Raw genomic sequence first — 27969 nt, forward strand, 5'->3', positions numbered from 1 at the left:
AGGCGTTGTAAGATCTGGGAAGCGTCAGCAAAGCCTGTGCAGAAGAAAGTGCACGTTACATAACCGCCCAGGCTCACTTTCTAATTGGCGCAGAAGCTGTCAGTCCAAACCATCTTCTCCAATGGACTACTTGCTTTCTGTCAAACACAGGCCGCCATGTTCTGTCCCCGGGGGCTTGTAGATTTCTTGGAGAGGAGTCTGCCACGCCGAGGAGTGCGTAAACAGTGTTCTGGGCTTCAAACTTCGCGCTGGGTTTATCCTAAAGAACTGAACTAATCGCTATGAGCCACCCGTCCTCTGCGGGCGGCGGGGGCGGAGGACTCGGTGCCGGGAAAGCAGGAGGAGGAAAGCACGGAGGTTCGGGAGGAGCTGCGGCCGCCGCAGCTGCAGTCGCGGCCGCCGGAGTAGGAGCTGTGGCCGGGTCTGTCTCGGCTCTACCTGCCGCTGTTGTTTCCTTGCCCTCAGCAGCACTACCTGGACAATCTGCTGAACTTACAGCCTTGTTTGAGTGCCCGGTTTGTTTTGACTACGTTCTGCCACCGATTCTGCAATGCCAGGCCGGGCATCTAGTTTGCAACCAATGTCGTCAAAAGCTGAGTTGTTGTCCAACTTGTCGAGGCCCTCTCACCCCGAGTATCAGGAACTTGGCTATGGAAAAAGTTGCCTCTACTCTACCGTTTCCTTGTAAGGTAAGAAAATACAGAGATCCATTGAATCCGAAATACGCAGATATCTGATTTTAACTAGCTTGTTGTACTTACTGCCAGGTAATAACTAGATTGACAGCTAAAAGAGAGCTCGCAGTCACTTTCACAAGTGTGTGTGCGAGTCCCTCGTGCTCTCAGGTAGCTAGATCAAAACGAGTTCGGATGATGATACAAGGTCCAGGTTTGTAAATCTCCATACTGTCTCATCCTTCCCATCAGATATCTTCCAGTGTATTGTACTTGGATAACGTTACTTTAAATGAGTCTAAAGCAAACAAAGTGTATTCGAATTGAAGGTTTGGACGTTGATGCCACGCAGGGGTTACTATTGCATCTCTGCTTCTTTTTTTTTTACTACTGGGAAGTAGGTAGTTATGATCTATACTGTGTTGCCGTCATGGTTAGTCACTTGTCATGTAATTGTCAGAGAAGACCAGAATTGAATGGACCACAACATTGAAGAATGCTGGCCTGGCAAATAACAAGAAGCCCTTGTCTGAACTAACATTGTCAGATAAAGTATCTGGTGTTGTCATAAGGACCAGATGTGTTGTCATTGTCTTTGTGAATCATCAACAGTACATTCTGTAAATCTGCTCAATCATTCACACAGTTATGACTGATCAAATGACCTTTACAAATCAAGAGGTTCAGTTTGTAGTTCACACCCTTTCATTGGACCTGCTGAGATGGTGCTGATATCATCACTCTTAACTGCTCAATGAGGGGGTTCGATTAAACCTTGCCCGGACGCCTGTGTAGGTGTGTCTTGCACCGGCTGAACGATGATTGCATTCGATTTGGAACCAGGCTGTCCCCCGGGCGTGAGCCAGGTGCCCCTCTGTTCAACTGCGAAGTCAGTTCAAAACAAAAGTGACATAATTAAGGATGTGTAGTAATTTAAGATTCTGTGTTTTCCCATGCAAAAGAGAATTGCTTTTGATAAATATGCTTTATCTGCCTTCCCAGTGAGAACTAGTTTGAAAATTCTAAATGTATTTAATGGAAAAGAGCTTCTGGGTGATGCACCATGCTGCCTTGTTGACAAAAGGATGCCTTACTGTTTGATTTGAGAATGGCTCTCCTCCCTCCCCGCTTTCGCCTGATGACATGACAGGCTTTTGCCCGGTTCAAACTGGGCCAGCGTAAAATAATTCCCTCAATGTCCCAGGGTCATGAATCCCTTTGGATTCCGACATTCAAAATGGAGCAGAGGAGGCTTAATGTGTACAATTAAATTGGCTCTCACTACTCTCATTCATGCTTGCTTGGATCCACTCAGTCAACCCGTCGCTCGACTTCATGGTAGTGTGAAACACATGTATTCCCGCTCTGTCAGCCAGGGCAGTAGCTGCTCCTGCCTCTTAATGGTGCTGGGATTGCAATGCGGCCGCATTAAAGATGTATCAGCGCTCTGTGGTGCTACAATCCTTTGAAAGATGATCCCTGCTTCATCTTCTCACTCTCTGGCTGAGGCTAAAGGCTGTGTCGGAGAGAAGCGGGGATAAAGAGACTAAGGTCAGTCATTTGGTATTTAATACCTGCCTGTATATCCATCCATATGTCCTCAAGTGTTTTCGTCGGGGTGCTAAGGACTCTGCAGGACCCAGGCCTGCAGAGACGAACATTTGAAAGCTATATGAAGCCCTGCCATGTCCTTCCTTGTCCTTCCCAGCCCTGCCTCAGTAGTCAGCCGAACCATCTTCAGCCCTCATCTCTCAGTAGTACCAACACCATAGAACCCTTAACCTTCTCTAACTTCCACTGAGGACAGGTATCACTATGACCGATAACAGCACAGGACTAAGCAGACCCTTGACCCAAACATTACAGCTCTTGTTCTTCCAGTAGTGTTTCCTCTGAATGCCTGTGTTTATCTTCTCTGAAGCTGCAGCCCACTGCTCCACTGCACATAGAGGTGTTATATGGTGATTTTATGCATGCCCATTTCCTCAGGAGCAGCTGAATGTTTAGGCTACATCACTGATTGGCTTTTTGGAGATCCTCCCTCTATTCAGTGAGCTCTGTTTTATGCAGCTACTTTTGATGTATTTTGGACTTTTCCCAACCAGGTCCTCTCCTCCTGGTGTTAGTGTTGTAACGGTCTCAGCGTTGGCCTGCAACCGGCACACTGTGTAATGGGATTAGACATGGATATGCTGAGCCCCAGGCCTGCCTCCCTGCCTGCATGAGCTGACAGTTTATTTTCGGTAGGAGTCAGTCTATTCTGGACCGGTTCCTGTTTTTTTTGGGTTGTTCACACACAGCCAACTGCCTTCCCGACGGTTTGTTGTTGGCTACGAAAGCTGATTCTAACAGACGCTCGGGTGCGGACAGACAAACACACCTTTTTGGACCCCTCTAATCACACCCCTTATCTGAGTCATTTAGAATGGCAGAGCCTGATTGCAGCAGACGGGGAACAACACACACAAGCATCATTATACATACTAGGAGTCACGTATGCATCATAATAGTAATGTCTCATAGTCTGTCTTACACACACACACACACACACAACAGGTAGGCCTACTCACAAACCCTCTCACACACATTCCCTCCCACACACACTTACCTCCACTCCCCTCCACTCTCATAATGGAGATTTTAATGAGAAATCAGCAACATTTCACACTTCAGCTGAGCTTAGAAGCAGATCAAAAGCCCATACACACACACACACACACACACACATTCTTGCTCATTCATTCTCTCTCTCTCATTAGCCTATCACTTTCTCTCCCACACAAACACATGCACACATTGTTCCCCTCCTTTCTGAGGTGTGTTCCCTCCATAATATGGCTGAGGGAGTGAGAATGCCTAGCCTGCTGCCTCTGGTTAATTTCACCGTTGCGCTGATTGCAGGGTGACCCATGTGCCCTTGCAGCTTTTGTCGAAATCAGGCATTGGGCCATGTGAACAGACACACACACACACACACACACACCATGAGACAATTGTCTTAGCAGGAAAGATGCACTATTTCCTGTTTATCGAAGAAAACAAAATCCTCTTAGGGGATTCTGGTTACTCATTTTCAGGAAATGAGTTGACGACTGAATAAACACTTGAATGGAGAGGAACTCGCACATGGTTAATTCCACTCAGGATATTTGGCATTTCCACTCAATAAAAAACCTTAAGCTTAAAGCTCGATTTCAGGGTGCGGGTGTTGGGACATTCTCTTTTTAGGAGCAGCAAAACTGTTAGCAGGTCAAGAATCGTCTTCCTCTTATTTCATGATTGGTTATCCCAAGTAGAGATTTGAATTGGATGTGTCAGGTCTGTATTGATTTACTATTTATGAAATGCTAACTATGTCTGGTCCTTCCACCCTACAGCATCCCCCTTGCGGTTGCATGGCCGGTGGTGCTGTGCTGGCCTGGTGCGTCACTCCCGAGCATGTGATTCCTCACTTCAGTTCTGCCTCTATGGCCCAATGTTATTTTTAGAAGCAGGCAATGTGACATCTGCTTTGCATACTCCTCTGCCTCCGAGCTGAGACCTCTGCTGGGAGGAAACATGCAGTCTGTGTGTGTCTGTGTGTGGTTAAAGTTGTGGCGTGGTTAGTCGATAAAGCAGGACGCCTGCTGAGGCGTGTGTGTGTGTTAGAGAGAGAGCAGGGCTGATGTATGACAGATGGTAGTTCAGCTCAGTTGTGGTGTGGATGGAATGGCTGTTCATTTGGTCTGTTTTACAGTATTAGTGTGAGCGCTGCTTCCTTACTTTGGATGTTTTTGTATTAGCAGTCTTTTGAGTTGGTTGCATACTTTTGCGTTACCTTTATTCATTATTTATTTGTTTGCATTTGTTGGGATGTCAAGGAAGGTGTTAGGAAGTAGGACGGCGCAATGTTTGTTGTGGTTGTTTTTCAGTGAATGTATCAACTGCTCTGTACAGCAACATGTCTGTAGTGCCACTATCTAATGTAGGGAAACGGAACTGCAGTGTTTAAAACAATTTTTTGACCATCAATTTAAAATGATCGACATCATATGGAGATGAAATGGAATTGCCAATAAAATGTGAGTTTATAATGCAGGGAGGATGTAGTAGACCCTGCGAGTCAGTATATCCGACCTCTACTAGCTATTACAGCTGATGTGATGTCTCACCATGGGGGTTTCTAATGGGGATTTGATTAAACCAGCATTAGCTGTCTGGATCTCACTACTGCGGTCTTGTTAAGTGTGTGATTTAATGAAGAGGATCGTGAGCAGACTCTGGGGCATTCTATCTCCTCGGCTCTCCTCTCTCCTCGTCAGTCTTCCCCTGCATCTCCTCGGCTCTCCTTCTCAAAGCCATCAGCAAATTTTCACACTCAGTCAACCTGAAAATATCATCCTATCCACAAATACATTTCCTCATGTCTCCAGTTGGTGTGTGTGTGTGTGTGTGTGTGTGTGTGTTTCCACACAAACGCTGGCAGGTTGCCAATCCAACCCCATCCCCTCTGAAGTGTTGCTCTCCTGTGTGTGTGTGTCAGCGTTGTGATTGACACATGTGCTTCTGTGTTGCGGTCTTGTGGTTATAGCTGAGGGGAGAGTCTCTAGCCGGAGCCATATGATAACATCTCCACCTGCCTGCCTGTGTAGTATTGATTGTTCCAGTAGTGTAATATGCTTTCCCTTCCATAAATGTATAGAACTGTCTTGTATGTCTGAAAAATACCATTCCATCTCAATAACTCATTCTACTGATGTATGTGGTACGGTAGTGGTCACCAACCGTTTCTGAGTCAAGATCACTTTCTGAATCAAAATACAAACCGAGATCTTCCGCTCAGATTTTTTTTAAACATGACTTAAAAAATGTAATCCTATGCCACATGAAGCTATTAAAAACATTACTGTAGCAATGAGGTTTGTGGAGTAGGCTATAGGCCCAATACATTATCACCGCATATTGGCTTTGCTTGAATTGCCCTGCCAATGCATTATTGTCCTGACCATTTTTTGGTAGGCTATTTGATCACACTGGCAATCGATCAGTCGTATTACTTATGAGGCACAGCTGAGTGAGCATATATTCAAATCATTTGCTTTTTATTTTTTATTTTACTGGGCTGATAGTGCCTGCATCTGATGGTCAGTCTCAGCGGTGGGAGAGAACAGTAGTGCACTTGATTTGTTCTCCGGGCCCGCCGGGAAGGCAGAGTTTGTACCTTCAGACACATGAAATGGTTCAAAAATCAGAACACGCAGGACTGAATCGGGTGCACCCTACCGCCAACTGCGCGATAATTATTATTTTTTGAGTGGAACTCAAGGCTTTATCGTTGGGTTTTTTACAGATGTTTGGCGACTAGAAATGCCTTGGAGATCAACCGGTTGATTGCGATCGACTGCGATAGGGTGTGTATGGTTGCTGTGTGTGTTCACCAAGCCCCTGAATGGAATTTATTGACTGGAACGTGTTTTCATCATGCTGTATTAGCAGCCTGGGCTCAGTGGGGGTGAGATGTACTTGAATGAATGTCATCATGAAAACAAAAGAACCTGATTTATCTGCTTTATGAGCTCCTAGCCCAGCTACCACCACATCGGTCCCTTTCTATTATACTGCTGAATCAGTGACCAGATCATCAGTGTGTCTGTCCTCTACTCTTCCTTTCTCCTCTCCTTCCCCTTATCTCTACTCCTCCTCCCTCTCTCCTGTGTGAGGAGTCCTTCACCTCAGCCAGGCCAGAGTGATGGTCACACCTGACTGCACCATAAACCCTCACCCGTCAGCACTTAATTGAATTGCCTGGTGATTTAAAGAACACTGATCACCCGTCTGTCTCTGCACGATGTCGGTCTTTTAATCATGCCTTTTCTCACTCGTCATTCTCTTCCTCTCATGCTTTTTCTTGTTATTTCCTCATTCACTATCACTCCTACTCATTTATAATTTATTGATTTAACCTTTTATTTAACTAGGCAAGTCAGTTAAGAACAAATTCTTATTTACAATGACGGCCTGGCAAAAGGCCTCATTCTCTCTTTCAAATTAAATGTTATTTGTCACACGTGTCAAATACAGCAGGAGTAGACTTGACCGTGAAATGCTTGCTCACGAGCCCTTCCAGCAATGCGGAGTGAAAGAAAAATGATAGAAATAGTAACAGGAGAAATAAAATCCAGAAGGATGAAGCTAATATACAGGGAGTACTTTCCCTTCCTGTTCTAGTCTTGCTCCCCATCTCCTTCCCTTTGCTCTCACTCTTTAATCATCCATTATTTGGCAGTAATGGAGGCTCCTGGTCCTTTTTGGCTTCAGAGGCATCCTGTTTGTCCTTGTCCATGGCACTTGTCCATGTTGCACTGCAGTGTATGGGTTTGTGTGTGTGTGTGCATGCGTGTGCCTCATTACATCACACATGACTCCAGCTGTCTGATTCAGAGGGGTTGGGTTAAATGGGGAAGACACATTTCAGTCGAAGGCATTCAGTTGTACAACTGACTAGGTATCTCCCTTTCCCTAATTGTAACCTCACCTGATACTGTCACCCACAGCTAACACTATACATATTCAGCCATGTACAGTCGTGGCCAAAAGTTTTGAGAATGACACAAATATTGATTTCCACAAAGTTTGCTGCTTCAATGTCTTTAGATATTTTTGTCAGATGTTACTATGGAATACTGAAGTATAGTAGATTTTATTGACAATTACATGAAGTTGATGCAAAGAGTCAATATTTGCAGTGTTGACCCTTCTTTTTCAAGACCTCTGCAATCTGCCCTGGCATGCTGTCAATTAACTTCTGGGCCACATCCTGACTGATGGCAGCCCATTCTTGCATAATCAATGCTTGGAGTTTGTCAGAATTTGTGGGTTTTTGTTTGTCCACCCGCCTCTTGAGGATTGACCACAAGTTCTCAATGGGATTAAGGTCTGGGGAGTTTCCTGGCCATGGACTCAAAATATCGATGTTTTGTTCCCCGAGCCACTTAGTTATCACTTTTGCCTTATGGCAAGGTGCTCCATCATGCTGGAAAAGGCATTGTTCGTCACCAAACTGTTCCTGGATGGTTGGGAGAAGTTGCTCTCAGAGAATGTGTTGGTACCATTCTTTATTCATGGCTGTGCTCTTAGGCAACATTTTGAGTGAGCCCACTCCCTTGACTGAGAAACAACCCCACACATGAATGGTCTCAGGATGCTTTACTGATGACAGGACTGATGGTAGCGCTCACCTTGTCTTCTCCAGACAACCTTTTTTCTGGATGCCCCAAACAATCGGAAAAGGGATTCATCAGAGAAAATGACTTTACCCCAGTTCTCAGCAGTCCAATCCCTGTACCTGTACCAGAATATCAGTCTGTCCCTGATGTTTTTCCTGGAGAGAAGTGGCTTCTTTGCTGCCCTTCTTGACACCAGGCCATCCTCCAAAAGTCTTCGCCTCACTGTGTGTGCAGATGCACTCACACCTGCCTGCTGCCATTCCTGAGCAAGCTCTGTACTGGTGGTGCCCCGATACCGCAGCTGAATCAATTTTAGGAGACGGTCCTGGCGCTCGCTGGACTTTCTTGGGCGCACTGAAGCCTTCTTCACAACAATTGAACCGTTCTCCTTGAAGTTCTTGATGATCTGATAAATGGTTGATTTATGTGCAATCTTACTGGCAGCAATATCCTTGCCTATGAAGCCCTTTTTGTGCAAAGCAATGATGACGGCACGTGTTTCCTTGTAGGTAACCATGGTTGACAGAGGAAGAACAATATTCCAAGCACCACCTTCCTTTTGATTTCGAATAACAGACTGGAAGCTTCAATCAGCATGACAGAGTGATCTCCAGCCTTGTCCTTGTCAACACTCACACCTGTGTTAATGAGAGAATCACTGACATGATGTCAGCTGGTACTTTTGTGGCATGGCTGAAATGCAGTGGAACTTTTTGCAATTCATCTGATCACTCTTCATAACATTCTGGAGTATATACAAATTGCCATCATACAAACTGAGGCAGCAGACTTTGTGCAAAGTAATATTTGTGTCATTCTCAACTTTTGGCCACGACTGTACACTGCAGGGATGCTGACAGTTAGCTATGCAGCTTATGTAGGGGTGTCGTGTGGTTGTCTGTGTCTGCACATCTATCCATATGCATTTCGGTGTCTTTATGAGTGTGTGCGTTTGCACACACTATGTATGTGTGCCTACTGCCATACCGCTTGTTTATAAACTTGGCGGTGGTGGGTGTTCTGAAGGCATTGCATTAGCAGAACTTCTCTCCTCTGGCAGGACCTGCTGCTGAATCTGTTGTCTTGTTTTTAGACTGAGGTGTGTCCTAGCCTCCAGACACAAGTGTACACGCATACATGTACCTCTGGCTTCTCATCCACATCCCATTGAGGGAGGTATTAGAGGCTGGCCTTGGATAGGGGGGACACCATGGAAACGATGCTGGGGAAATGGAAAGTCAGTCGGCCAAGGCCAGCTGCTCTTCGATCAGCTACCTGCCAGAATCAATGAAACCAGCTCCCCCCCCCACACACACACACACATACACACACATACACATACACACACAATCTGCAAGAAAAAGGCCAGAGGATGGTGAGTCTGCTCTGGAGTCCGAACAGTCTGTCCTACAGGGGCAGAGGGAAAAAGAGAGGGACAAAGAAAAACATGGGAGAGGAAGGCCAGGGGGTTGTTGACATAGACAATGTACAAACTGAATAGACACATAGTCAACATATAGAACATTCAATGGAAATCCAGTAAACAAACTCTGGAGTATAAACTGATTTACACTGAGGATGTATCCTAATATGCAGAGGGAGGGATGCTGCTGTGACGAATACAGTGCCCTCCCCCCCCCAGACACACACACACACAGGCAGTCTGTCTCCCCGCCTCCTCCATTCGTGTGTGTGCTGCAGTTGTTCGATGGGGGAATGTTTTTGCGCGGAACCTTGTCTGTCACCGCGCTGAGCTGAAAGGAGAGCGCAGCAGAGTGTGTGTGTGTTATGCAGTCATTCCTGTGTCCAGCTTCAGGTGATTCAGTAGGAGCTTTTGCTGTGTGTGACAGCCACTATTCTGCTGTTGGTCGTGTGTTTAGCTCGGTAAGCCATCGAGGTGGAGCTGTCATTGAGAGTTGTTTGCATTTGACTGCTGCAGGAGACCGCCAGGAAGGGAGGGAGCAGGAAAGGGGGAGCGCTGGAACGAGTGAGAGACAGCTGTTACCCTCCATGTCCATTGGTCTGTTCATCTTCTCTAGAGATGCTTGCTAGTGTTTAGCTGTGTGGCTGATACAGCACATGCCTGAGTCTGGCTGAAGTCATACAATGGCGGTACTGAATGTTCTCTCTGGGTAGAGGACGGACGGTGAGGTAGCTAGTCAGCTGGGCTCTATGCTGCTGTGTGCTGAGCATCAGACTGTTTGTGTGAGAGAGAAGAGAAGCGGCTGAATTCCTCCACAGCAGAGAGGTTCGGAGCTCCTCGTGGCTTTGTTTAGGCTGCCTGGCGGGAGAGAAACAGTGGGCTGATTTCAGTGTGTTCAGTCAGAGGCACAATAAATGTGAGCTGAGCTTGGGTGGTGGCAGGATTAGTGCTAGAGGTAACTTAGTGTGACTGTGGACCGGACAGACACACACCCATTCATTCACACTTAGAGAGACATGCATACCATTGACTGTGTGAAACCGATATTAGGGACTTTGTGTATTTTCAGCCGTTACTGCACCATTAGAGCAGTCAGTTAGGCAGGCAGCTCTCCTTATACCTCAGGCTGCCGTTACATTACAGCAGTGTGCTTTGGGGACTGATACTCAGATTGCTTTATGTAGCCAGCAGGCCAGTTGTGGAGCCTCCTCATCTCTCTTACCTGGCTTATGGTTGAGCCGGAGAGGTATTCTATCCTTAGAGTGCAGAAGGGATTTAGCCCCTAAACTACTTGAGACTGTGAATTCAGCAGGACTTTGGTATACAGGAATTGAGATTTGGATTGGATCCGCTTGTGAAGGAAGAGCACGGCCATTGATAGGTCTCGTGGGGGGGTATAGTAAAGACTCAGTGGTGCGTGAAATTGGTTGAGGGATAGTGTGTCAGACAGGGTGTGTGTGTGTCCATTCTCACGCGTCATGCTGTGCCCTGCATCCTGCCTGCCTCTCCTGAGGGAGATGGCTCAGTGGCGCTGCCTCCTGGGGTGGCACCGCCATCACGGGGTCAGCACGGGGGTCACGGCAGGGGCTGGGCTGGGGTCAGAAGTCAGGGTTGCGGTGGGGGGCACGACTCGACCCATCTGCCGCACCAATCCTCAACAGGGGAGCAAGGTGAGTACCTTCATTTACTCGGCAACCTTTCAGACAGTTTAAACCTAGTATTTTTACACGACACTTTAGATCAGCTAGATACTGCTAAAAGAGCAATTAATAATTTATAAACCCCGTCTTTTAGGTGTCTATCCCCTCAGAGGGTTCTGTATTCTTTTGAAGAGTTTGTGTGATGCTTGTCATTGGGGGTCTTGCTGCTGGTGTGAGGGTTGTTATGCCCAGAGCCGTTTTTACCACCACAATGTAACTCGTTTGATGAAATTCTTGCCTCTGTTTTGCATGATGTTGAATATTTAGCAGCAGATGAAGGAAAGTCTTGTACTAAAATTAGAAGCGCTCTCCTCTCACCATGGCATCAAAACAATGTTGCTATATCTCATGTTGAAGCCTGCTATTGCAGCCAGGGAAAGAGTGTGACTGAAGGAAAAACAATTGGATAAGAAGAACAGGTAATGGAACGTGTGGTGTTCAATCCGGGAAATTTGATGCCTCTAACCCAATTACTAGACAGTCTCTCACTGCCGGCCAATCTTATCCCAAACTTTTAGCCAGATTGCTATTGATCCTAGTGTGGGCAGAGGAATGGAGAGGAGGTGGTGGGTGTAATGGCTGGGGTTGGAGGGGTGGGGGGAGATGGAGAGGATGCAGACGACCCTCTGTGACACATTCCCTGGGCAAGAGGGTAATCAAACACCCCTGGTCTGGCAGCTGGATGACTGTTCGGGACACATGAGCCTCTGGGTACTCTGTTCAGTAGTCTGTCATTATGACCTCATCACGCTTCCCAGGCAGAGAACCATGAGGTCACTGCCTCTCACTGGAACTACAGGAGAGGACCACACCTGCTCTCTTTCTATTCCTCACCAGCTTCTTGCTTTTCTTCTACAGTTCACCATTGTTTTTTCCTTTCCCTCTGTTTTTCCCTCTGTCTACCTCTACATCCAATGTTTCCTCGAAGCTGCGCGCAGAAGAAATTCCAGCTTCCGCAGAGAAACATGAGCTTGAACTTCACTCAACTTTCTAGAGTTTTCCATGTTAGTTAACCTCTCTGCGCTACGGATCCCTTTAGCGGGATCATTTTCCTAAACAACCGCTGAATTGCAGGGCGCAAAATATTACTAAAAATATTTATAATCATGCAATCACAAGTGAAATATACCAAAACACAGCTTAGCTTGTTGTTAATCCACCTATCGTGTCAGATTTTGAAAATATGCTTTGCAGCGAAAGCAATCCAAGCTTTTGTGAGTGTTTCAATCAGTGCTAGAACAGCTAGCCCCAAATTAGCTTGGTCACGAAAGTCAAAAGCAATAAAATTAATCGCTTACCTTTGATAACCTTCGGATGTTTGCACTCACGAGACTCCCAGTTACACAATAAATGTTATTTTTGTTCGATAAATATTACTTTTATAACAAAAAAACGCCATTTGGGTTGCGCGTTATGTTCAGAAAACCAAAGCCTCGTTCCGTTCGACGAAAATTCCAAAAAGTATCCGTAATGTTTGTAGAAACATGTCAAATGTTTTTTATAATCAATCCTCAGGTTGTTTTTAACAATCATAATCGATAATATTTCAACCGGACCGTAACCTATTCAATAAAAGAGAGAAAGAAAATGGAGAGCTACCCCTCTCGCGCGCAGGAACTAATCAAAGGACACCTGACTAGTTTTGAAAAATCTTGCTCATTTTTCAAAATAAAAGCCTGAAACTATGTCTAAAGCCTGGTCACAGCCTGAGGAAGCCATTGGAAAAGGATGGAAGAATGGAATGTTGGTACTTTAAATGGAAAAAAGACGGGCAAGGAAACACAGATAAAAAAATAAAAGAAATCACTTCCGGGTTAGATTTCCTCAGGTTTTCGCCTGCAGAATCAGTTTTGTTATACTCACAGACAATATTAACAGTTTTGGAAACTTTGGAGTGTTTTCTATCCTAATCTGTAAATTATATGCATATTCTACGATCAGGACCTGAGAAATAGTCCGTTTACCTTGGGAACGTTATTAAAAAAATAAAAATAAATAAAAATAAAAATAAAATCTGACCCCTAGCGTAAAGAAGTTAACACTATCAACATTTCCTTTTACTGTGGGAATTGTGATCAATCAGCGCAATATTATCCACTTTAAATGCAACATACCAAAACAAAACAAACTATGCAAGACTGAGTATGCAAAACTAAATATGCAAGATATTTTGTTGTAGGCAGAATGCATCGGAGTAGGATTCTACACAGACCGGTGCAGGATAACCAATCAGAGCTGCAGTAGGCCTATGCTAATGGACCATTGCCATATATTAATCTGTGCCATTTACTTTGAACTGGACTGTGTTTACAGCATGAGCAGTCATGAGTAGATGTGCTTGTTTTGAGATCAAAGCGAGAGCTGCATGTAGTCACGTGTGAGATATTAGCCCAGTTATAGATCATTTGTACTGATTGCTTCCTACAAGAGCACAAAACGTGTACATTTCTATCTTTGAAAATCAAGTCAGGTAAAGGGGCCGTGTTGTATTTTGAGATGGACTTGAGTAAGCTAAATAGGTAGAGGGTAGCATCATTTGTCTGATTCTATATAATAATGGTATGGGAATACTAATGCATTTTATTTTGTAAAGTGGTTTCTTGCATTAAACAACATTTTCACTCACCTTGTCTGAAGGACAAGTAGATAAACAGGTTCATGTCAAGCTCTGAATGGTTTTGTTCAAACGTCTCATGGAATGTAGGCCTACAATAAACACCACACTTTGGCTGCTACTGTAAGCTATTTCCATTTGGGATGCATTTTCTCCGTTGATGATGGTAGACCACTCTATTAAGCCTACATTATGATCAAATAGCCACAGTAGCCTACTTGGCCACTGTTAAAACTAACTTAAAGCGGGTATAGCCTCAGTGTTCACAGTAAACACGCACTGGAAGTTGTACAGAATTTTCACAACGTTCAAGTTTGCGCTCAGTAGACCTGAAATTTGCTCAGTGGGATTTTTCTTTTTAGGGAACGTCTACATCCACTTTGCTATTCTCTTGATCTCGCCACCCTCCTCACACTTCTCTTGAGCTCGCCACCCTCCTCACACTTCTCTTGAGCTCGCCACCCTCCTCACACTTCTCTTGATCTCGCCACTCTCCATCTCCTTTTTTTGCTTACTTCATCCATCTTCTCTCTCCCTTTTGATCATTATTTACCCTCCCTCTCTCTGTCTCGTGGGACATTCCAACCATCCGTGGAGAAGAGAGAGAGCTGCAGGATGGAGACTAGCTAGCAGGGTTTGTGTTCTGAGTCTGGCGGTTAATGATGCAGTCAGGCTCCAAGGAGTTAAGTCCCCTCAGCACCACCATCACTCCTCCCCAGGGCTCTGTCTCAGGGAATCTGCCTAGACAACACACACACATTTACAGTATCTGTACAACCATCTCACACCCATCTCATTTTCTCCAATCTGCTCTGTCAACGTCAATATGAAATAAATCGTTCCGTTTATAGTCGAGGTCGACCGATTTTAATCGGCAGGGCCGATTTCAAGTTTTCATAACAATTGGTAATCTGTATTTTTGGACGCCGATTACATTACAATCCACGATGAGACTGCGTGGCAGGCTGACCACCTATTACGCGAGTGCAGCAAGGAGCCAAGGTAAGTTGCTAGCTAGCATTAAACTTACCTTTATAAAAAAACAATCAATCTTAACATAATCATTAGTTAACTACACATGATTGATGATATTACTAGTTTAACTAGCTTGTCCTGCGTTGCATATAATCAATGCGGTGTCTGTTAATTTATAATCGAATCGCAGCCTACTACGCCAAACGGAGGATGATTTAACAAAGCGCATTCGTGAAAAAAGCACAATCGTAGCACCAATGAACCTAACCATAAACATCAATGCCTTTCTTAAAATCAATGCACAGTATATTTTTTTAAAACCTGCATATTTAGTTAAAAGTTTCATCTTAGCAGGCAATATTAACGAGGGAAATTGTGTTCTCTTGCGTTCAGTGCCAGCAGAGTCAGGGTATATGCAGCAGTTTGGGCCGCCTGGCTCGTTGTGAACTGTGTGAAGACCATTTCTTCCTGACAAAGACTGTAAATAATTTGCCAGAATTTTACATAATTATGACAGAACATTGAAGGTTGTGCAATGTAATAGCAATATTTAGACTTAGGGTTGCAACCCGTTCAATAAAATACGGAACGATTCCGTATTTCACTGAAAGAATAAACGTTTTGTTTTCGAAATGATAGTTTCCGGATTTGACCATATTAATGACCTACGGCTCGTATTTCTGTGTGTTTATTATATTATAATTAAGTCTATGATTTGATAGAGCAGTCTGACTGAGCGGTGGTAGGTAGTAGCAGGCTCATAAGCATTCATTCAAACAGCACTTTCCTGCATTTGCCAGCAGCTCTTTGCAATGCTTAAAGCACAGCGCTGTTTATGACTTGAAGCCTATCAACTCCCGAGATTAGGCTGGCAATACTATAGTGCCTATAAGAACATCCAATAGTCAAAGGTATATGAAATACAAATGATATAGAGAGAAATAGTCCTATAATTCCTATAAAAACTACAACTTAAAACTTCTTAACTGGGAATATTGAAGACTCATGTTAAAAGGAACCACCAGCTTCATATGTTCTCATGTTCTGAACAAGGAACTGAAACGTTAGCTGTTTTACATGGCACATATTGCACTTTTGTTTTTGCATTATTTAAACCAAATTGAACGTTTCATTATTTATGTGAGACTAAATTGATTTTATTTATGTATTATATTAAGTTAAAATGAGTGTTCATTCAGTATTGTTGTAATTGTCATTATTACAAATATATCAATCAATCAATTGGCTGATTTAATCAATATCGTCTTTTTTTGGTACTCCAATAATCGTTATCGGCGTTGAAAAATCATAATCGGTCAACCTCTAGTTTATAGTTCTGTTTTTAAGCACAACGATTAAAATTGCACGAATGTACACTACTCCAGGGCTGTGATCCCAGACTCTCTAATTGACTGACCTGTAAAGTCTTCCATCAGGTTAGTCTGAGGCCCATTAACCCAGGTACCTTGTAGTCTCTGGACCAGGTCTCCCAGCAAGCCCTGCTGGCTTGTGAAGAGTAGCCACTTAGCAGGACTGATGAGTCTGCAACTTCACAGGCCTGATGGAACACATCCTGGAGGGAGGACAAGACACTCTCTACCTCATAAGGAGTGCTTCCAAAGTGCCTCATCCAGTCAGTCGATACCAACCCAGCCCGGCAAAGCAGTGAGGAAGTTGCCCAGGCGAATGTTGTCTTAGTCTGAGAAGCTGTTCAATAATTCAGTGTAGCTAACAACTTGTAACTGTTAGAACAGGCCTGACCGTTCCACTCCTGCACAGCCAGTGAGGTAGTTTGCGTACTTTGAGTTGGTCATCTCAAGAGGTAGTGGTGGGAGAGAAGCTGGGTCTCTCAGCTGAATTGAGGTGGGGTTGGCAGTGTTTTACTGCTGCTTCAGGAGGTTGTCAGTAAATTAATTTTCTAGCAATGCCCTCACAGTTAATGGTCACACAACTGGGTGTTTTTATTCATCTTCTCAAATTTGAGATGGTTTCATGTCATTTGTTAATTGATTGCTGACCAGCTTATAATTGAGGTTGGCTGTGTTGGACAGAATTTAAGAGAGAGAATCATGGACTCTGTTTTTTCACTTTAAAATGTATTCCAAAAAAACACCATTGATTTCAAAGTTTAACAAACCATACAACTCTATGCACAAGGACTACTTAACAGTTTACACTGAAACATTTGAAAAAATTGATTTTGTGTTTGAACTTTGCAAATGTAAACTTTGGTAACGGAATCTCCCTTCAGTTTTATATGCGACCGTGGTTTCCAAAATATCTGCTTCGACTTAAGATTCAAAGATGTCTGCAGAAAGAATACGGTGTCTGCTATGACATGGCACTTTGAGTTTGAAAAAATATATTTTGGCTATTGAACTATGGTAAGTGAAGTGGATTTACACCTGCTAACGGAATTAAATCATGGGTCCCTGATGTGTACTACACAGAAATGCATAATTGGACATAATTGGACAATTGCAGAACACAGAGTACAGTACAACTGTACCTTACTTTACTTTATTGTATTTTACTTTACTCTACTGTGCTCTACTCACTGTACAGTAAGTTGCTGTACTGTACTCAGTACTGTGCTCTACTCACTTAACTGTACTGTGATATCCAAACTTGTGAAACATTCGTCTATGATAGGTTCAGATTTGTTACAATCCATTAACATCAAGGCCAGGGTAGACTGACCAAATTTCAACTACTTTTCAATGGCCATGGACTTCCAGTGTCGGTCGGTCGGTGCTCAGTGGGTGAGGATGCTGGTTACAGTAAATGGAAAGAGGGGGCTCATGGGTAGGTGTCAGTAAGAACTGGGAGAGGTGACATTTAACTGGAGAGAGAGGCAGAGAGGGGCGAGAGAGAAGGGTTGTCGAGACTGACTGTTTTAACACTTTTGGTTTAACCAACAAAGACAAAGAAAACAGTTATGAGCTGACCATAACAGTATGCCAGTGAAAGGACGGTAGAAGGTGGCCCAACAGTGGGTTTGTGTCTTATGATTTCCCATTGCAGCCAATTCAGTTGCAGTAATGGCGTTAGTGATATTTATTTTGTTGGTAAATTGGTAACGGAATTACAAGTTTTAATCACTTAATAAACAATGTATATCAGTAGAATCACCAATTTATTGGCAGGACAACCATTACTTGTTAATTCTGTGAACTTTCATTATCCTCCCTCATGAGGTAGAGAGATTAGAAAATATCTTAAAGATATGTGGTGGGTTTTGTTAATGGAATTACAAGGCAATATATCAAATGTATTTACATAGCCCTTCTTACATCAGCTGATATATCAAAGTGCTGTACAGAAACCCAGCCTAAAACCCCAAACAGCGCAGGTGTAGAAGCACAGTGGCTAGGAAGAAACCTAGAGGAACCAGGCTATGAGGGGTGGCCAGTCCTCTTCTGGCTGTGCCGGGTGGAGATTATAACAGAACATGGCCAAGATGTTCAAATGTTCATAAATGACCAGCATGGTCAAATAATCGTAATCACAGTGAACAGGTCAGGGTTCCATAGGCAGAACAGTTGAAACTGGAGCAGCAGCACGGCCAGGTGGACTGGGGACAACAAGGAGTCATCATGCCAGGTAGTCCTGAGGTATGGTCCTAGGGCTCAGGTCCTCCGAGAGAGAGAGAGAAAGAAAGAAAGAGAGAATTAGAGAGAGCATACTTAAATTCACACGGGACAGCGATCCAGGGCTGGTAAAACCCTGGATCATTGTTATTCTAACTTCCGCGACGCATAGAAGGCCCTCCCCCGCCCTCCTTTCGGAAAAGCTGACCACGACTCAATTTTGTTGCTTCCAGCCTACAAACAGAAACTAAAACAAGAAGCTCCCGCGCTCAGGTCTGTTCAACGCTGGTCCGACCAATCTGATTCCACGCTTCAAGACTGCTTCGATGATGTGGATTGGGATATGTTCCGCATTGCGTCCAACAACAACATTGACGAATACGCTGATTCTGTGAGCGAGTTCATTAGAAAGTGCATCGGAGACGTTATACCCACTGCAACGATTAAAACATTCCCAAACCAGAAACCGTGGATTGATGGCAGCATTCGCGCGAAACTGAAAGCGCGAACCACTGCTTTTAACCAGGGCAAGGTGACCGGAAACATGACCGAATACAAACAGTGTAGCTATTTCCTCTGCAAGGCAATCAAACAAGCTAAGTGCCAGTATAGAGACAAAGTAGAGTCGCAATTTAACAGCTCAGACACAAGAGGTATGTGGCAGGGTCTGCAGTCAATCACGGATTACAAAAAGAAAACCAGCCCCGTCGCGGACCAGGATGTCTTGCTCCCAGACAGACTAAACAACTTCTTTGCTCGCTTTGAGGACAATACAGTGCCACTGACACGGCCCGCTACCAAAACCTGCGGGCTCTTCACTGCAGCCGAGGTGAGTAAAACATTTAAACGTGTTAACCCTCGCAAGGCTGCAGGCCCAGACAGCATTCCCAGCCGCGTCCTCGGACCAGCTGGCTGGTGTGTTTACGGACATATTCAATCAATCCTTATCCCCGTATGCTGTTCCCACATGCTTCAAGAGGGCCACCATTGCTCCTGTTCCCAAGAAAGCTAAGGTAACTGAGCTAAACAACTACCGCCCCGTAGCACTCACTTCCGTCATCATGAAGTGCTTTGAGAGACTAGTCAAGGACCATATCACCTCCACCCTACCTGACACCCTAGACCCACTCCAATTTGCTTACCGACCCAATAGGTCCACAGACGACGCAATCGCAACCACACTGCACACTGCCCTAACCCATCTGGACAAGAGGAATACCTATGTGAGAATGCTGTTCATCGACTACAGCTCAGCATTTAACACCATAGTACCCTCCAAACTCGTCATCAAGCTCGAGACCTTGGGTCTCGACCCCGCCCTGTGCAACTGGGTACTGGACTTCCTGACGGGCCGCCCCCAGGTGGTGAGGGTAGGTAACAACATCTCCACCCCGCTGATCCTCAACACTGGGGCCCCACAAGGGTGCGTTCTCAGCCCTCTCCTGTACTCCCTGTTCGCCCACGACTCCGTGGCCATGCACGCCTCCAACTCAATCATCAAGTTTGTGGACGACACTACAGTGGTAGGCTTGATTACCAACAACGATGAGACGGCCTACAGGGAGGAGGTGAGGGCCCACGGAGTGTGGTGTCAGGAAAATAACCTCACACTCAACGTCAACAAAACAAAACAAAGGAGAGGATTGTGGACTTCAGGAAACAGCAGAGGGAGCACCCCCCTATCCACATCGACGGGACAGTAGTGGAGAGGGTAGTACGTTTTAAGTTCCTCGGCGTACACATCACGGACAAACTGAATTGGTCGACCCACACAGACGGCGTTGTGAAGAAGGCGCAGCAGCGCCTCTTCAACCTCAGGAGGCTGAAGAAATTTGGCTTGTCACCAAAAGCACTCACAAACTTCTACAGATGCACAATCGAGAGCATCCTGTCGGGCTGTATCACCGCCTGGTACTGCAACTACTCCGCCCACAACCGTAAGGCTCTCCAGAGGGTAGTGAGGTCTGCACAACGCATCACTGGGGGCAAACTACCTGCCCTCCAGGACACCTACACCACCCGATGTCACAGGAAGGCCATAAAGATCATCAAGGACAACAACCACCCGAGCCACTGCCTGTTCACCCCGCTATCATCCAGAAGGCGAGGTCAGTACAGGTGCATCAAAGCAGGGACCGAGAGACTGGAAAACAGCTTCTATCTCAAGGCCATCAGACTGTTAAACAGCCACCACTAACATTTAGTGGCTGCTGCCAACATACTGACTCAACTCCAGCCACTTTAATAATGGGAATTGATGGAAATTTATGTAAAAATGTATCACTGGCCACTTTAAACAATGCCGCTTAATATAATGTTTACATACCCTACATTACTCATCTCATATGTATATGTATATACTGTACTCTATATCATCTACTGCATCTTGCCATCTTTATGTAATACATGTATCACTAGCCACTTTAAACTATGCCACTTTGTTTATATACCCTACATTACTCATCTCATATGTATATACTGTTCTCTATACCATCTACTGCATCTTGCCTATGCCGTTCTGTACCATCACTCATTCATATATCTTTATGTACATATTCTTTATCCCTTTACACTTGTGTGTATAAGGTAGTAGTTGTGGAATTGTTAGGTTAGATTACTCGTTGGTTATTACTGCATTGTCGGAACTAGAAGCACAAGCATTTCGCTACACTCGCATTAACATCTGCTAACCATGTGTATGTGACAAATAAAATTTGATTTGATAAGACAGGAGAAATACTCAAAATATAACAGACTGACCCTAGCCCCCCCGACACATAAACTACTGCAGCATAAATACTGGAGGCTGAGACAGGAGGGGTCAGGAGACACTGTGGCCCCATCCGATGATACCCCCGGACAGGGCCAAACAGGCAGGATATAACCCCACCCACTTTGCCAAAGAACAGCACCCACACCACTAGAGGGATATCTTCAACCACCAACTTACCATCCTGAGACAAGGCAGAGTATTTCATTAACTAATAGAAGGTAAACAGCTTTTCCAAAACGAAATATGTGTTGATGTTAGTTGGCAGGGGTCTTTACGTCAACATTATTGTGTTTTTGATGTATTTCTGATACCTTTTTAAGACTTTTTCTGGCAGATGTTTTCCAAGACCCTTTTTACATCTGTTTATCCAGAAATCAAAGCCTTTAATTATGCCTAAATTTTAAGATGGGAAATGGTTGAAAATGTTATCTATGCCTTAATCTCCCCAAAACTATTAACTTTTAGCTTTTCGACACGCTCCTTTGAACTTCATGTTGGTCCTCATGGTTCCTTTTCGATGGAAATACCCTCAAGTCAAAAGCTGTCATCAAAGACCAACAAAGAAGCATACAGAATTTTAGAAAATATATGTACATTTAAGAATGTCAAAGCAGAGGGATACAAGCCAAGGCGGTTTATCGAACTTCTGTTTTGATTCAACGTGAACACATAAGTCTAGGAAACGTTCACCAGCAGCTCCAGTCAGACTCCCCTCGCTGGCCAAGCTCACTGCACATGATTTGCAACTTAAATGTGGAAGTTCATTAATTCAGCAGCCAGTGGCTGGGCTGACCTTTGTGCCTCTTCAAAGGTTTGGCCCGTTTCCTGGCAGGAACCCAGCCCCATCTCTCTAGACCAGGGATCATCAACTAGATTCAGTCGCAGGCCTTTTTCTTTTTTAAATACAACCACCCGCCAGTTGGGGAAACCCCGTTCTAGACCTTGCCCCCTGCCTCCGTTCCAGCCCACGTACCCTTGTAGACCTATCTCCATCCCCATCTCCCCAGACCCAGCCTCAGCCCACCGCCTCAGCCCCATCTCGATCTGCCCAGCACCAGTCCCATCCCTATTGCTAGCCCTATCCCCCAGCCTCCGCCATATCGCCCCCACCATGCAGCCCCATCCCAAGCCAGCCAGTACTAGAAAGATAATGCTTTAGTTAGGATTTTAGCAGGCCTCCAGAGCCCAGGCCCGGGCTAGATTAGGTTTAATTAAAATAAGCACGAGGGAGAGGAGGAAGAAAATAGCGTTTACTGCCACTGGGCAAATTTACCAGCTTTTGTTAATGTCAAGGGATTGCCAACAAACCAGTTGGTTTTTCACTCCCTGGTTTAGAGAGCTAAATTGATTTTTTAAAATTGTGTGGGTGAATAAGTTTCGAGGGGGTTGTGTGTGTGTGTGTGCACTACGTCATTGATAGTGTAGAGAAGTGCAGTTGACATGAAAACCCTGAGACTCTGTAGCACCCCACAGAGAGAGGCCGGGCTATGACCGGTCCGACACACACACACACACACACACACACACACACACTGGAGAAGGAGTAGATGGAGGTAGGACACAGTGTACAATCACTGTTATTGTATTCAGAGATGACGAGGAGAACAAAGGGGTTTGATCCAAATGGAGCAGGGACATGCTACATCCTATGAGATGTAAAGTGAGCGCTGCTTAGTTGTTTAGCGAGTGTTAATGTTTTGGTGGCTCTGAGGAAATGTGACCAATTTTGATGGACAAGGTTTTTCATTCATTTAAATTAAATTCATTGGCAACATTGGGGCACTCTACCAGAGGTCCTCATTTACCCCTTCTCCCTCCCAACCCCCTAGCACACACACCCCACATCAAGGAGGGGAGAGGAGGGAGCGAGCTTTATCACAGACGGCCTGCCAACAGGATTACGGCAACAAATCCTGTCAATCACTCATTAATAAAGGTGGATAAGAGGATCAGCTTCCCCCAGGGACTCAACCAGTGAAACAGACTGACTTCTATACAAATATTTGGTCTGGGAGAGAATGAAAAAGGATACAGAGGAATTTGCGTGACTGCGTGACTGTCCCATTTGAAAATCCGAATGGAATGACGTTTAACCAGATTGTTAGGTTAATAATTGGGAAATGTTTAATGGACAGGGGAATCAGTATTTGATTTTAACCAACATTTTCTAACCCAAACAGTTGCAGTTGTGTGTGTCTGGCCCCTGATGGTTTTACTACCCAGCTACCCTATTTATAACGCACGGTTTGACGGTCATGCTTCTATTCTCTCAAATGGTCCAGTGGGTCCAATAGCTATGTTCGATCACACCAAGTGGGAAGCCTCTAATCTGCCACATAGATGAATATTTAATGGGGCAAATATTAAAACTTGCCCCCTAGGCCAGTTAACTGCAGGGTTGTGCTCAATTCAGAATTTTGAATTGACTCCCATTCAACTCATGAGTTGAAATTTGACTTGATTGGCCACACCCCACAGGATGTAGAATTTGAGGTTCATGAAGTAGAATTTAATTCAGTGCAATTCAAAGAAATTCCACTCTGTCATAGAACATGAGATTTTCATTGTATCTGACACACTTCCAGATACCAAAGAATATATCACTTTTCTATGGAAACAATGTTCATACTCTTTTAACCTTAGTGCTTAGAATAGCCAATTATAATTTGAGGGTTACTAATGCATTCTGGAAAATGTCAACCATATTTTATATGCATGTGTATAACGACATGTTTTATGTACAAGATGTATATTTATATAGATTACACCTAATATAGAAGAGGCCTTTGAATTTCATTGCATTCTATTTCCTTTTAATTCATGTTTACTATTTAAAATGTAAATCCAATAATTTAATTGGAATTTGAGTCATTTTCAATTCTGAATTGACCACAACCCTGGTTAACTGGGGCCAAAACACAAGCATATCTCACACCATGTCACCCCACATCCTCCCTCGGTCCCCCTCCTTCACACGCTCCCATCCTTTCAACCCCAGGTTAAAAGGAGGACACAGCACATAGGAATGCTTAGAAAAATGCATCCTTTCTTCCTTCCTACCTTGCTTGGAGTAATGACTGATCTAACAGAACTGAGTGGGTATATTGTGACATTTGCTTCAATTCCTTCCTGAAGGAAATTCAAATTCAAGCTTTCCATCATAGACAATAGGTTGTCTATCTATCCCAGGTTATCCACCTTAATGACATCAAATGGATCTCCTGTCCTTGTGTTTGTAGCCCTTCAGGACGTGAGTCCAGCTCTAGTTCAGCAGAAGCCCTCTCTCTCCAGCCTTATCAAGGCCAAACAGCCAAATCCGCCCCCTCTATGCACCTTTCATTAGATAATCCACTTATTACTCCAGTCATTCAATACCTCCCCAGCACTCCCAGAAATGGAGGATCTACGCACATGACATGTCTTCACATACTGTCTCTCCTCTCCTGCTACACTCTATCTTTACTGTTATCTGCTGATTCAGTATGTGCATTTCTTTTAAAAACATCCCTGCTAACGATGTCATGTGTCTCATTTAGTTGAATGGCCTTGTATTGCATTGTTTTCATACATTGTTTCATTACCATCGAATCTTCTAAGATTTGTCCTGCCTAACATCTCCGTTGATGTGTTTGGAAGCTGTAGTAGTGCCAGAGGGTTTGTCTAGAGAGGTGCTGCTGCTGTTCAACTAGATTAAGCAGCCGTATGAGGAGGAGAGGGAGGGAGAGCATACCAGTATGACCTTCATTGGTATTCCCTGTCGAAGATGATCAAGAAGAAAGCCCTGTACTGGAGCCATGCAATTCATCTCTTCTTGATTGACCTGAGCCTCTCCTCCTTTAAAGAGCATGCATGCCTCACACCAGCTCATAAGCATGCACACATAAACATCTATAGGCAGCCGCTTCGTCGTCAAACACGCACACCACACACGTACACATCACACTCTCGTACCCTGACACTTTCACAGCTGGCATTTACACTCAACCTTGTCTCCCTCATCTGTGTAGCCTTAGTTTTCTATGCATGACATTGGTTGGACAGTAATGTCTCGTGAATGGTAATTGGTGATATTATAATCTCATGGGTCTTTTGATGAACATTTATCTTGATCATGTTCTTCTCCTCCCCCCACTCCCTACCCTCCTCTATTTTATCTACTCTTCACATGCTCTCCCTCACACCCCCTCCCTCCTCCATGTCTTTGTTCCCTCTCTCTTGCACTCTTTCCCTGCCTCTCTTTTCTCTCTCCTCCCCCACATTTTTTTTCTCTCAATTTGTTCCTCTTGCGTTCCCTCTCCACCAACATCATTCCTTCATTTCCTCTTTTCCCCCCATCTCCTTTTGTCATCTCTTTTCTTTTCCCTCTCCCATTCCATCTTTCCTCTCCCATCTTTGGCTCATTCAACTCCACTTCAAGCTTATTGTCATAAACAAGAATAGGTTATCAATCAACCTACCTAAAACCAAATTGTAAACGATTGTCATTCTCTCTCTCGCTCTCCCCCCTCCAGTACGCATCAGCTGGCTGCCTGTTGTCCCTCCACCACAGTGAGAAGCCTGAACACGAGGAAGTGTGTGAGTTCCGTCCCTACACATGCCCGTGCCCCGGAGCTTCTTGTAAGTGGCAGGGCTCCCTGGAGGCCGTCATGCCCCACCTGATGCACGCCCACAAGTCCATCACCACCCTGCAGGGAGAGGACATCGTCTTCCTGGCCACAGACATCAACCTGCCGGGGGCTGTGGACTGGGTCATGATGCAGTCCTGCTTCGGCCACCACTTCATGCTGGTCCTGGAGAAGCAGGAGAAGTACGAGGGCCACCAGCAGTTCTTCGCCGTGGTGCTGCTCATCGGAACAAGGAAGCAGGCCGAGAACTTCGCCTACCGCCTGGAGCTCAACGGGAACCGGCGGCGCCTCACCTGGGAGGCCACGCCCCGCTCCATCCACGACGGCGTGGCAGCTGCCATCATGAACAGCGACTGTTTGGTGTTTGACACGTCCATCGCTCACCTGTTTGCTGACAACGGCAACCTGGGGATCAACGTCACCATCTCCATGTGCTGAGCTGCTCAGATTGGAAACACACACACCCGTGCGTAGAAGTTACACACAAACCAGTGTACAGTTACTGACTGCTGTGTGATGCAGTAGAGGTTTTGTGTGTGAGAGGACGGGTAGGAGATCGAGAGGATATATGTGTGTGTGTGTTGCTGCTTGAGGCTTGTTGGCTCCCCATAATGCTTGAATGGAAACTGGCCTGTAGCGTAGTTTCAAGGTGTGTGCCTGTTCTCTCATTGTGTGTGCTGGAGACAGTGTACAGTAGCTTACATGTGGTGGGCTTGTAATGATTGATTCCCTACCTGTGCCCAGGTGAGTTTGCCTTGCTCCCAGGACCCCACATCCCTCAACTGCTCCCACTCCGCTCACCCCCACCACCTCTTCTGCCCAGCCAACCGGTGCCAGGCAAGGAGGGCACTGCCCAGGGTAAGAAGGGGCGGTCCGTCAATCTGCTTCCACCCTGCAGATTCAGAGAAGCTCCACTTCAACAGCCAGTGGCCCCTGCAGATGCAGCTTTCTAATCCTCACAGCGAATCAAGTTTCAGTCAATTGGACAGTGGACAAATCGGGGCTTCAGAGACGCATGTGGGCAGAGTCGGGGCCTGATGGTGACCAATGCGCTGCCTCCCAGTCTGGGTTAGTGTGAGCTGTGGGGTTGCTCATGCTCTGCTAAAGGATTACACAGACTACTAACCAACTCCTTACTGTTCAAAACAGTAAGCTGCAAAACGCAACCATTTCCATAAGTATGTCATGCTTATTAAAACAAGCCTATGTTATGTCCAGAGTGTCTATGAAATGAAGATGGTGACACTGTAACTGAGAGGTTGTGTGTATAATATACACTGAGTGTACGAAACATTAGGAACACCTTCCTAGTATTGAGTTGCACTCCCTTTTGCTCTCCGAACAGCCTCAATTTGTTGCGGCATGGACTCTACAAGGTGTCGAAAGTATTCCACATGGATGCTGGCCGATGTTGACTCCAATACTTCCCACAGTTGTCAAGTTGGCTGGATGTCCTTTGGATGGTGGACCATGCATTTGATGCAGAAGGGAAACTGTTAAGCATGAAAACCCCAGCGGTGTTGCAGTTCTTGACACACTCAGACCGGTGCGCCTGGCACCTACTACCAAACCCTGTTCAAAGACACTTAAGTATTTTGTCTTGACCATTCATCCTCGGAATGGCATACATATACACAATCCTTATCTCAATTGTCTCAAGACTTAAAAATCATTCGCTAACCCATCTCCCCTTCATCTACACTGATTTGAAGTGGATTTAACAGGTAACATCAATAATGGATCATCAGATTTCACCTGGTCAGTCTGTCATGGAAAGAGCAGGTGTTCCTAATGTTTTGTACACTCAGGCGATTGATCCTGATTGTAAGCATATCTGTCCAGCATGTAGAATAAAGAAAGATTAGATGTTTTGGTCATAGGCGCTCATCATAACGTATCATAAAGGTTACATAATGCCATCATAATGATGGTATGAAACCTGTCATAACCACTGTTTGGTAAAACCCTAGTGCCTAGTTATTCACATGGATTCTGTATGACAATACAAACAACAAAAGTAAAACAAACTTAAGTTGAATATTTACATTCTCAAACAACAAAAGCATGTTACGGTACTTCTCCAAAGTCACAAGTTCTGTTGTTTATACCCTGACTGATTGAAGGTTAGCTTGTTTGCTAACAATGAAGTCCCACGCCTTTTTTGTATGGTCATTTTTCATTTAAATCCCTGAATGAAAGACCGGACCTTGGGACTGTAAGATTCTATCTTACATTTTGGTCAAAAATGAGTTATTCAGATAGTTACTCTTTTGGTGGTCCTTTACATGTGAGAGAGGTCCAGTTTGTAATGAAAAAAAAATGAATAAATTGTAAGTTCTATTTGCGCAAACACCTTTTTAACTTTAAGGTTCTATCTGCGATCCAATCAC

The 27969-nt window shown here is 44.8% G+C and overlaps 1 protein-coding gene across 3 annotated transcripts; it reads left to right on the forward strand.

Moving 5' to 3' along the window:
* The first annotated feature begins 157 nt into the window (after window positions 1-157).
* Window positions 158-27919, forward strand: LOC139533441 (E3 ubiquitin-protein ligase Siah2). Of its 3 annotated transcripts, XM_071331478.1 has the most exons (3): window positions 158-689; window positions 25466-26045; window positions 26324-27919. In XM_071331478.1, the coding sequence occupies exons 1-2, from the start codon at window positions 282-284 to the stop codon at window positions 26015-26017; spliced, it is 960 nt and encodes a 319-aa protein (XP_071187579.1). In that variant the 5' UTR covers window positions 158-281; the 3' UTR covers window positions 26018-26045; window positions 26324-27919. The 3 variants fall into 3 exon arrangements, with proteins under 3 accessions (XP_071187579.1, XP_071187571.1, XP_071187585.1); XM_071331470.1 differs by having other exon boundaries at window positions 25466-27919; XM_071331484.1 differs by lacking the exons at window positions 158-689; window positions 26324-27919 and adding an exon at window positions 10661-10972 and having other exon boundaries at window positions 25466-26154.
* The last annotated feature ends 50 nt before the right edge of the window (window positions 27920-27969 follow it).

The sequence above is a fragment of the Salvelinus alpinus genome, chromosome 1 (genome assembly GCF_045679555.1).
Source record: "Salvelinus alpinus chromosome 1, SLU_Salpinus.1, whole genome shotgun sequence".
Lineage (NCBI taxonomy): Eukaryota > Metazoa > Chordata > Actinopteri > Salmoniformes > Salmonidae > Salvelinus > Salvelinus alpinus.

What these genes read in the sequence shown, in the direction of transcription:
- LOC139533441 (XM_071331470.1), top strand. Translation starts at nt 282, where the DNA reads ATGAGCCACCCGTCCTCTGCGGGCGGCGGGGGCGGAGGACTCGGTGCC. An exon ending in CTCTACCGTTTCCTTGTAAG is followed by an intron (nt 690 to 25,465) that starts GTAAGAAAATAC and finishes TCCCCCCTCCAG; the next exon opens with TACGCATCAGCTGGCTGCCT.